The sequence below is a fragment of the Acromyrmex echinatior genome, chromosome 6, assembly GCF_024713525.1.
Source record: "Acromyrmex echinatior isolate Ae372 chromosome 6, ASM2471352v2, whole genome shotgun sequence".
NCBI lineage: Eukaryota > Metazoa > Arthropoda > Insecta > Hymenoptera > Formicidae > Acromyrmex > Acromyrmex echinatior.
Window position 1 is genome coordinate 1,014,394 of NC_141857.1, and position 12,420 is coordinate 1,026,813.

Below are 12,420 nucleotides of genomic sequence, written 5' to 3' on the forward strand. Positions count from 1 at the left end.
GAATCTATCGCAAATTATGAGATAACACTCGATCTATGTCCAGCAATCGATGTCCAGCATATATCGTGAATAATTGTACGCGCAATTGCTTGCACATACAAGCGGCGGAATCGTGGCCGTAAAATAACGTACCTATGTTTTTGTTTTCTCTGCAAGGCCGAGTTATGCGGGCGCGATGAGGAATGATTACGCGAAAAATGATTGCGCGAAAAATGATTGCCGCTATGATGCACCACGAAACGTAAATTTCGAGATATTGACGTTTCGGTTATTCACCTCGATTCAACGGACACAACGGTTTCTGGCGCTTTTATTTTGTCAGTTCAGTTTGACAGCCCGCATCGAAATTCAGCTAAATAATTAACGAGCAAAGTGAAACTGTTTGATCTGCGTGCGTTGCATACTTTCCGTTTGTTGAAAAAACTGATGGTAATAGAATAATAGTGATAAATTTTGCAAAAGCCGGTTATTAACTTGTTAATAATGCATTTAAGAATTCTGATTTATGTGCGAATTGTCTTTGTGAACATTAATGCGATTTTAATTAAAATATTTTGCGAGAGAGAGAGAGAGAGAGAGAGAGAGAGAGAGAGAGAGAGAGATTTGGTTATGATACTTTAATTATTAGGAATATTTTATCTGTCAATTAATAGCACACGTATTCACGTACACGAGCAAAAGTTACGAGATTTAATTATGTAATTAATGAACTTATACGATCGCATTACGTTGCGTTACAGCGCCCTACGAGGGTGGAATATGGAAGGTGAGGGTTCATCTGCCGGAGCACTACCCTTTCAAATCACCTTCGATCGGTTTCATGAACAAGGTCTACCATCCCAACATTGACGAAGTCTCGGGTACGGTGTGTCTAGACGTTATAAACCAAGCTTGGACTGCCCTTTACGGTACGTATTCATTTAGCCGCGTAAAACCGTGCTCGACCAGTCTGTAAATAGCGCACGAGTACTCGCGCAATTTTCGTTTAGCCGTCTACTTAACCTTTTCATTACAAGTAACTTAATTTAGACTTCGCTTTGAGAATTACAACGTGAAAGTCGCTTGCTTTCCAGTCGTACATGCATATAGTATGTATCTTGTATTTATTACGAGTCAGGCTTTGTCGAGCAACGTGTTAAGGAACAACTTTTAACTCTAATTGGTAATTGGCTCCGAAATATCCTTAATTGTATATTCATATAATGAAACTAAATTAATGCAGTTTTGCTTAAAGTTAATCCACGTAATTAATGGATGATTTTTCATTTTGAAAGTCAAAAGGAGAGCCGAGGAGAACCGGATTATATAGTTTAAAGTTATGTAAGGTTGTGAAAAATATTTATTGTAAACAATTTTTAACAATGTTTGGTGCGTATGAAAAATATGTCCGAGTCCACTGGATCCATAAATGCCAATTAGAATTAATATCTGTCGAAAGAGAAAGAGTGAAGAGATTACGAACGATTACTAACGACATTTTTGCACTGTTTGGTTGTTTCAGACTTGTCAAATATTTTCGAGTCTTTCCTGCCTCAGTTGTTAACATATCCCAATCCAATCGATCCCTTGAACGGCGATGCTGCCGCGATGTACCTTCACAAACCCGAAGAATACAAGAAGAAAGTGGCGGGTGAGTATGTTACAGACTTAAATAAGTATCCCCCTTAAACGAGGCACAGTTGGAACGAAGACGGTGGATCATTACAAGACTTTTACGATCAGCCGTCAATCGATCCGTATCTTTCTCTTAAAGTAAAACTTCCCCTGTCGTAGTTGCTTCCGTTCGGCGTGTGTGTACGCTCGAAACATCATTACCGTCGCAATGTAATTTCCCGTTTCTGACTTCTCGGCAGATTACGTGAGGAAGTACGCGACGGAGGAGGCGCTGAGGGACCAGGAGAACGGCGGTACCGGCAACGGGATGTCCTCCGACAGCGAGTCGTCGATGAGCGATTTCAGCGAGGACGAGGCGCAGGACATGGAGTTGTAACCAAATATATTACCATCCGCGCGTACCCATATCCTTAATCATCTCGATTCCCTGTAAGATCCCCGATCGCTCGTCCTACTACCAAATAGATGCTTACACCCGAGACTCCGAGTCTCACTTCTGGTGACGGCGACGAGATCCCTTTTACTACTCGTCGCTGCTTTCGTCTCTTGTCGCTCGTCGCTCGTACATATACCGAGGGGTTGGTGATCGACCATCCCCGGCACGACGAGAGTGAAAGTGACGGAGACGAACGAGGTAAAAACGGAGAATCGCGCTCTTCTCATCGAGCGCATCTCGAGGGGCGTTTTCTATCACGACAGCGATGTCTCTCACGGTCGTCCAAGCTCTTGCTTGAGTTAATTATTCGTTGCGTTTAATTGTCATATATTCATAAATTATGACGACGACGACGATGATTATGATTATAATGTGCACATCAACGAACGAGACGTTGGCACAAATGAAACTCGCAATCTTTGTAAACGTCTCGAGAGTCGATGATCTTATTTTTCAGTGTGAAGAAGAGAAAAAGGAAGGATATGAAACGAAAAGACAGAGAGAGGACCATCGTTGGTATTTACGGGTTATTCATTGATCGACGCAATATCGATTTTCGGCCGGTGCTTCTACTGCGTATATATATATCTATGATGCGTTTTTCTATGATGAACAGCGAAACAATAACGTACCTTGCGACGGATAGAGCTATATCTAATATATTTACCCGGTTATGTTTTTCTCGATTTCTGAAATTCTCTCGCCCTTGTTTGTTCTTTCTTCCAAGCGCCCACAGGTGCGTTTGTCGTTGTTATTCGAAAATATGTGATCGAGAATGAAGCAGCAGAGAGATGCACAAAAATTTTAACGACGAATCGATTAATCTGGCATATAGCGATCGCATCGTCTCTCTATCAACTAACGACTCCTTTGCTGCTATCTTAGACTGTGTTAGCATCTATTTAAAAAATTATTTTTATATTCGAAATCGCTATCAATCGTCATTCTTCTCATTTTTATCTGAAGAGTACGCTAAATATTGCCTAGTTAAAAGTGAAAAGCAAACAGAGTTTGTCTCTACAATCTTTTCTTTTTCTCGATTGATTATAAAAACCGGTGCCTATGTCACGCGTCAGTTTCAGATTTCTTTTGTTTAAAACAACAGTGAGACACGCAAAAATGTGATGGAGTATGGGTACTAGCACCGTCTTCCTTTTTCCTGCCATCACTATTCCCAAACGTTTCCCCCGTAGGGCTGCGCATCAGCGACCGATCGCTACGTCGTCGTCGGCCGCGGGGAAAAGATCGAATCTGCTACACAAACGGCCGCACGCGAACGACGTCGAGACGACGGAGCCGCTAGCCAAGACTGCGCGATTGTGGAATCACCCCGGGAGAATGAGTGCAAACGAGACTCTGAATATGTTTCAAGCAACCTCGACGTCCTGTCTCGAACTGTGCGCATCGGGCGGACAAAGTGCGGATGAGACGCAAGCTACAGGACTGTCATCACCGTGTGTCCATCCTTTGGAAGTGAATGTAGATTTAGTTGATCCCGGTGGGTACGGATCGGACGCGATTTAATAATCACTCGCGGAAAATTTTAAGTCAATTTGTACTATTTTAATCTCATTGTTATTCGACTCATTATAGATTTCATTATATAGATTATTGTTATTAAGAGGAGGACGTATATTAAATTGAATTGGTTTGTTACAATGTTTGAGAGATGCTTTGCTTTTCTAGAAGTGAAACTGGAAATATCCTTGCGTTTAAAGAAAGAAAAAGAAAGAACAACTATCCTTACTTAATTAATCATTACTTCCATCCGCTAATGCAGTTTTAAGTTTATTTCAAGTATTAGAACTAAAGAAAATGAAATCAAAGAACTCAGGGAATTTCCGTTTGAGAAACAAAAACTATGGTTGTATCATCGCTGAAATAAGCAAAACGTGAATTCGAATACACGAATGGAAAGTGCGAGGAAAGGACTAAATTTATTTTTATGATTGACGATATATCAGCGAGTTTAAATTTTCAAAAAGAACCAAGTAGATTAAAGAATTGTTTGGCAAAGTGTAGGAAAACTGTAAATTTATAAAATATAAAATTGTATAAACTTTGATGCACAATAATCTTCGATCAATAGTATCTCGTTTCAAATATATCTCCCTCCTTTGCATGATTTACATGTATGCAATGCGATTTATAGCTGTACGTAAGTATAAACATTATATTTCAGTGCCTTCTCAGGCAAAAAAACGTGCCTTATTATATGGGTCTCTGGTAAAGAATTTCATTGGAATATATGAGTGAATACGACGAGCATTTAGCGTTAACGGATCTTTGGACGAAATTAATTATGCTTAAAGCATTGCAAATTAATACCGAATGTGTTTTAAGAAACTAGAGATAAACGTCGATTACTAGGCTTCAATAATTTCTTGATAATTGAAAGATGTATAGGACATCAACGGAAAAAATATGTAAGAAAGCGTGAAAAATTTCAACGATCAATCCGATTGTCCATCTTGAAAATTTTGAACAGATATGACGCCGAATTGATACAACAATAATCGTAATGTCACTATAACTACGTTGCGTAGGCGCATCGGTCGTAAATGCAGCAACTACAGTAATCAAATTCAGAATGTAAATAGCAAAACAAAAGTTACGATTTTTTAGTCAATATACTGTATATTTATACAATTTCGTTGCGCACACTCTCGCAACTTTTATTTTATCCACCGATGAACCTTATCCAGGTTTTTAATGTATTATGCAACAGTTCTGCGCTTATCTTTTTTTTTTTAAAGAACGTTATTTTATACGATAAACGATAATTTATACGTAGGGATATTCACGCTTTACATTATTATTTAAGACGAACTTTCATGGACACGGCCTGTTTCCCAGCGAATCCATTCCGTTGACGACATGTACTGCAATGTATTTACCGTTTCGAAAAGTTATGCTATTAAGACTAATAATAAGTGAAATCAGTACAGTTTTCGTATAACTTACCAGAAGCAATGCCGTTTTTATATTTCTATATTTTTTTCTCGTGCAATTATGTAAAGCGATATGTTTCAAAATCCGTCAGTTGCTCATTGTCATATTTTTCGTAATGTTCGTCTATATATTGGCTTCGTTATTGTTATTATCTCATTAGTTTTTGAAACTCGGTGTGCAATCAACAAAGTATGATATGTGCGTCACTTGAATGTACGTCAAGACAAATGTACATTTTATTCAGCCTGAACACTTAGAATTATCTCAGCTGTACTTAGAAAAAGAAAAAATTCTGCTATTCTTTTATTCGCACTGTATTTCTCACAGGAACGCGCGTCTCTTCTATTTTATTTTTTGTAAGTTAGCACAATGTCGCTTTAACGCGTCTAATGTCTCGTCGGCACTGTACTTTTAGACTTCGTTCAAAACCAAAAATCATCATACTAGAATGTGCGTTTCCCATGGAACCGTGTCGATTGAGTTTGAAGTCGTGCTCTCAGATCTCACATCGTTGCTAATTATATATGTAACATATAGAATTATTGACTAGTTATACGCATAAATATATATATATATATATATATATAAATAAAAAAAATATATATATATATATTTTATCGATCATATTCGCATAACTTTGTATTAGCTATTATGTATGGTTTTACTAACGAATTGTTTAACTAAGCGAAGAAGGATAATTTTAATAATCATTTTTTATATTTTTTTTTGCAAGTGTTGTTTGTTCCTCCTATCAACTGATAACTTATCGCGTCTCCATTTCGACTATTGGGATTGTTTTTTAGTATTCCCTGTTCAGTGCGCGCGCGCGCGCACGCTTATTATTATAACGAAGATAAAAAATTTTCCATAATATGTGTAGATATTGGATTATTATCGGATTAATGCTTAGATTAATGTTAACTAATATTTCGTTTTATGATGCGAAGATCCATTGCCTCTATTGTGTTCAAAACCTTTTTGTAACATTGAATAATACGTCTAAAGGCATATTTTTATATATGTATTGCAATGATATAATATAGCGATAGTTGCATGTTCTTTATCCTACGTCGGGTTCCATCGCCATTTAATTTTCCCCTCTGTGATCATAAATAATGGATAATCAATTATTTTTATAATCGTGAGCAACCTGTCTCATACAAAACGATTAGAGTCTCGCGTATAATAAGATGCATTGCTTATGTCGTTCCTTTAATTCCGTAAGATACGTCGAATGTTTTCCGAGTAATTGTACATTTAAAGGATGCAAAGGAGTCGTTACGTAACACGAGAAACACATAATCTATATAGTGATAATTATAAGTTGTAGAGAATTGAAACGAGAGAATTTGAAACTACGATTATTGTGATTGATTGGTTCTTTGCCGTTACATAACATAATCTGTGTTTTTAGTGTCTCACCGTAAATCTTATTCGCGAAGATATAAGTTATATTTACGGATGACAATTCCGATACAGAGAAAGAGAGTAAGCTGTCGATGGGCGATGTCACGTGTTTGCCAAAATTTCTGTCAACAATTTGTGATCAAAGGGCGAGGGATTCGTTTTTGCCCAATTCAGTTTGATCAAACGACATATATATATGTATATCTACGTACATACACACACACACATTCACGTAGCATGCAATGTCAAACACGTTCCAAACGAAACTATTAATTTCGTGCCACGATATACGGCATATATGGTCTACTGGACTTTTGCGAGAATCATATTCGGAGTTGTAACTTCGAAATGTTGTACAAAAATGGAAGAAGAGGAAAAGCAGATACACTCGGGGCCGAGATTTAGTCCAAGATTTTCATTCTACGGAAATTATAATTCTGTCGTGTTACGTTCTTTGAAATGTCGAAATTGGGAGATGGAAGTCGATAGAGTGATCGTTATCAAAGATACTCTTTAAAACGCACTTAAGTATATAGTAGGCACTCGTTCAGGATTCCAGGCGTGACGTGAATAAAGAAGATGATGAACGGCTGCTATTCCTGTTCCGCCGGCGGAGCACGTATCCTGATTTGACATCATGTTTTTCTCGCGAGGTAAACTAGATAATTGAGAGGGGAACGTACTCTCTCCATTTTCAGATGTTTTAATCAAGACAGGGAGACAGCAATATTTTTGCTACTCGTTCGTAATTATATATCGATGTTAGCGAGCGTGCCGACGACGGCACGAGCGTCAGACGCGTTTGCAATAATGGTTGATTAACAAAGTTGTAATAAGGAGGATACAATCGTTATATCAATCTTGATCGTACGATCGAAACTAGTCGCCCGACAACGACGATGCAGTTGCGCTTGCGGAATATGCATTTCGATATAGTTTGGCAAATTCGTTTTACAACTCGATCGCGCGACAGCGATCCGTTTCTTGCTACCTTATCTCCAATTGAAAATTGAACAAGCCCTAATCTTCTAACTTAGATCCAGCGATAAAAATGACCTAGCCGTGTGCAAACTAGATAGTGAACGCCGACATTGTCACGGGACGATAGTAATCGAGCAATGCAGCAAACGCGAAGAAAATGATAGCTGATATTTCTATGATCGGTCTAGCAATTTAAATGCATTCTAGACATTCTTATTCTGCAGCACATCCGGGAAATGTAATTAACAATATTAAAGAAACTATTAATTTCGTTGGCACTTTTGTTACTTTTACTTTGGACAATGTCGACGTTCGCAATGGACAGATTTTCGCGTGTGTTATTACTGCTTTATATTACTCAACGATTGTGCGAGAACTTTGACCTAAACCGTTTCCATGTAGATAAGCGAGGCCAATTTTTTACCGCGTCTGAGAAAAATAAATAATCCCGATGGGTTTTGCGTAATCACGCAAAGTGAAAATTGCTCCGTCGCGAAGAAACAGAATTATTAACGCAAAAAATAAAATTATGATATTAAATTAAGTGCAATTTGTGACGCGAGAGGAGGACATATTCTCTCGAATGAAAAGTTTACGCTCGCTTATGCATCTGGAAATGATAAGGATTTAATATTTCGACTATATATGGCGATAGAGAGGTTGAAAGAGATGAAAAGGCAAGAGCATAATGCTAAAAGGAAGAGACGTTTTCTTAGCGGTCCGCATTACGATGTATGTGTAAGTTTTTTTAATTATCGAGTAAAAATTAGAGACAAGATAGTACGGTATTTTCATACACAGTAAAAAATTTTATGTTAAATTTAACACATTTCACATGTCCCAAACGGTTCACCCAAATTTTTGAGTTAATTTAACATAAGATGAATATGTTAGAAAATAACACAAATATTATGTAAAAAATTAACACAAGAAGCTAATACTTTAACACAATTTAAAAGTAAAAATAAATTTTATGTTAAATTGATATATTTATAATGTTAAATTTAACTGAAATTAGATGATATTTTTACATTTTTAATTTAGACGATGCCTCTGTGATATTTAACATATGCAATATATAGATTTAACTCATTTAACAGATATTTACCGTTATAAAGAGAAAATTAACACAAAATATCTATACCTTTTTACATATAAAATATGTAACTAATTGCACAGAACATATTTCTTTAGTAAAACTAACATTTATAATACATTAAATTAACACATATTTTATTCATTTATTTTTACAATTTATGTTTTAAAATTGCATCATTTTTATGTTATTTGTTTACTTACCTATAAATTGTATTATTTTAACATCGAGAATGTTAAATTTTTAATATAATGCCGTTGTATTATTTGAATATTTTGTGTTAAATTAATGTTTAACATTTTTTTAATACTATTTCTTTAATATTATTAAGTCAACATTCGGATATATTAAAAATTCAACACAAAAATTTTAACAAGGATTCGCGTTTTAACGTAATATAATAAATACAAAATCTTTTTTACTGTGTAGAAACTATATTAAATGCAAATGTGAGAAAAGTACTAGAAAACGATTAATTCGCTAAACGATTAATTAAAATGATTGGAAAATAATTAACTCGAAAACGGAATTTATTTATTTATATTGCTAGAAAATGAAATTGTGGGATATTTATTAAATTCTATTTACGTATATTGGGATAGACATTTTATTATGATTATCGTAATAAGAGTATCACTTTAAAAATACCAATTTCGAAAATGACAACTGCGAATTACTTACTTTAGAGAAAACGTCGTTTAGTGCGTGCTGCGAAGAAATCAGGAGACTGAAGGACGCAGCAATGCTCGCGATCCTTCAATCGACTACTTTTACGCAGTGAAACGGATTTTTTCGATTATAGATTTCGATATCGCTGGTAGACCCTTTTCAAACGTAACACATGTAGCGACGTATAAAATGCTAAGGAGTTGTACTAACTCTCTCGTGGACGACGATCGACATTAACTCTGCAGTAACGTTACGTTTTCCCCAGTGGTTCCTAGTCACTGCCATACTTATTAACGACGAAATCATGAAGAGCGTGACCGGAGAGCTGCTAAAGGAAATTTTTGCCGAACAATATATCGAAAAGTTAAAAAAAAAAAAGAGCAAATACACCTCGTAATGTGTTCGCGTTATTAGCTACTGAAAGCTCTCAAGAAAAATTGGCACAAAGACTGCTGTACTGCAGGGTTTACGGGGAATCGACGAGATATCCGTTAATTAACACTGGCAAAGTAAAGCTTTATAAACTAACGTAGTGATGATGATAATGATGACGATAAAGTTCGGAACACTCGTTCGGAGGATTTGTTCGGGAACCGTTTCTATGTTCCATGTACAATCGTGAAGATCGAATTATTGGTGTCTGTAGAGGTACATATATTTTCTTACGGTATATGGTAATTAGCTGCGCTGCTTCGGCTCGTGAAGAACCCGTTATCCTTGAATTGGTCAACGAAGAAAATGGAGAAAAATCGAGCGGAATTTCTAAAATGATCGCATTAATAACGTAACATAATATAATGTACAATAAAATTGTTTGACCGAGGCATATTTAATTCCGCTGTATTTAATTATCTCAATGTATTGTCAAAAGCTTTGTAAAATGATAATTATTTGCATTCGTAATGAGCTGGGATAATTCACAGAAATGCATAATGTATTTCCTTATTAAAATTCAGAATTTACAGAATAGGTTAATAATGAAGTAAAATATTTAGATAATATATATATGATTCAAAAATACGATACGAGATTAAATGAGGTGTTTACAAAATCAATTTTATCTTTATATATTCTATATTTTAATATGAGAGTGTTCTTAATATAAGATTTTCAATTGACTACAAATTTAGAAATCATTATTTTTGAAAGTAAAATTATAAAATTATTATATAAGTAATAACGAATGAAAAATTCACGTGATTTCTATTGCGATTGTATTATGTAACAACTTTAGATGGCATAGGTCTAACTTTATCAAAGAATAAAAAAGTGATACATTTTTTTGGACTTACGCGCTATAAATTCAGAAAATATATTCAGAAAAATAATTCTAAAGGACGAATTTAAGGGAACGGGCACCTCACTACAGCTAGATGTAAAGTTTCCTTAGGTATCTATTGTTTCAATGTATGAATTGTCTATGTAAAATGCTGGTACTGTTAGCAAAAAGAAGAAGAAAGCTATGTCAACGATAAGTACGCCGAGAGGAAAGAATTACTTTCGAATGATCCGGCCTTTTCGAAAGAAAAAAAAAGCAAAAGAGAAAACGGAGGTGAGACAGAAATAATTCGACGATCTGGCGTGTCTTTTACCAGATTTCCCGAATCTGACCAATCACACAGAACGTCTTTCTAGTTAGCACATGATGACGATGATTACGAACTTGCTGAATCCACGTTTTCATGGTTCGTGAACACAATAAAACAATGACAAACAATGAACATTACGCTATTACAAATATTTATTATAAATAAGATATAACAAATATAAATATAAATATATATATATATTTAATATATATATATATATTATATTGAATTAATGATGATTGAACAAGATGCAATTTTTTGGTACAATAAAACGAAAAGAACCAATACTGTGTTTTATTTGTATTTGTATTGAATAATCCATGTACCTATACTTTTTATGTTGATTATACATCGTTTGACATTTTATAATAACTTATTTATATGATTATCTAACACTTTTTATCTAGCATTATTAGATTATCTAGCACTACTCTTTCAACTGTTGTAGAAAGATGCATCTGTCTCCGTAACATTCCAGTGTGCTGCGAAGTTTAATCTAAATTTATATACTTTGAGCTCCGTATTCAGAACGAGCTTTTATCTCTGAAATTCTATAGTATGCGTGATGTAAATTGTAGTATGTTAACGCGGTAACTGAATAACGCGCGTTCTGAATACGAGCCTGAATATTTATCATATTGAATAAGTAGGTACATTATTCTTTTATTTCTCACCTTTTTCCTCTATCTTCATAAGGTCCCCAATTTACATTGAAATGTATGCATATTGATGGAAATTCTAATTAAAGCCTGAGGAATTTCCCATATCATATTCAATATAATACTGCTTCCACTTGTTACAGATTTGTTGGCGGTTCCTCTAATATTCGTAATTTTTTTCCTTTTTTTCATCATATCCCATACATGTTCAATGGAATTTAAATCTGCACTCATTGATGATTGTAGTATCTCGATGTTGTTTTCTTCGAGAAAGTTAATTGCAATTCTGGTGGTATGTGGGCGAGCGTTGTCCATCAAGATAAAATTGCGTTTTTTTATTCGACGACGCATCGTAATGAAGACATAAAATTTCCTCCACATAATATGCCATAGTCATTCTCGAAGGTGATAAAGTAACAAGATTCGTCGCATAGGGAAGGTGTTGATCACGAAGTAATAAGGAGATCAAACTCGAAGTCTGAAAATAAGTTCGGAAAATCCATGGAAAATCGAGACCTGCTGATTTTAGTGCCATCGCGCCTTGGGAAAAGTTAAAAATATTGGCTGTCACTTGGTTACAGGTCACACGCAGAAAGAAGGTCACACTTGAAAGAAGACATGCCGGCCCAAAATCTGTAATAGCAAAATGCTGCCACGCACTACTGCCCTCTAACAAAGTGGATGTACACTATATAACTCGGAGGATAATGTATCCACTTTTCTGAGGGTAATACGTTCACTTTTCTGAAGGTAATACGTCCACTTTTCAACTCCAGATGATAAATTGATACTTGGTTCATAATCGTGCTACATTCAAATTGTACATCAGAAATATTCATCTCTGCAATCTCTTACATGTGCGTAATGTTTATTTCGCTTAAAACAATATTAACATTAAAGTTGTATTATATTTTTATAAATGTTTAATATTTATATTTTAAATAAGCTACATGTACATATAAATTAAGTCGTATTTCAAGCATTTTATTTTTATTAAATACATTTTTATTTTTATTA

General features: G+C 35.2%; 1 protein-coding gene and 1 long non-coding RNA gene across 5 annotated transcripts in view; one reads left to right on the forward strand and one right to left on the reverse strand.

Annotated features, from left to right (window-relative positions):
- Positions 1-3,709, forward strand: part of UbcE2H (ubiquitin conjugating enzyme E2H) — a 53,356-nt gene extending 49,647 nt beyond the window's left edge. For all 4 annotated transcript variants that reach the window (XM_011051242.2, XM_011051240.2, XM_011051244.2 and 1 more), the window contains exons 4-6: positions 741-908; positions 1,502-1,630; positions 1,854-3,709. In XM_011051242.2, coding sequence (XP_011049544.1) covers positions 741-908; positions 1,502-1,630; positions 1,854-1,990 — 434 coding nt within the window. In that variant the 3' untranslated portion in view covers positions 1,991-3,709. The remainder of the gene's footprint in view (positions 1-740; positions 909-1,501; positions 1,631-1,853) is intronic.
- A 7,322-nt stretch (positions 3,710-11,031) lies between these two features.
- On the reverse strand, positions 11,032-12,244 carry LOC147909259 (uncharacterized). The gene is made up of 2 exons (XR_015545552.1): positions 11,419-12,244; positions 11,032-11,295 (listed from the first exon to the last, which is right to left on the reverse strand). It is a non-coding gene; the product is annotated as an uncharacterized LOC147909259 (long non-coding RNA).
- Between the last annotated feature and the right edge of the window lie 176 nt (positions 12,245-12,420).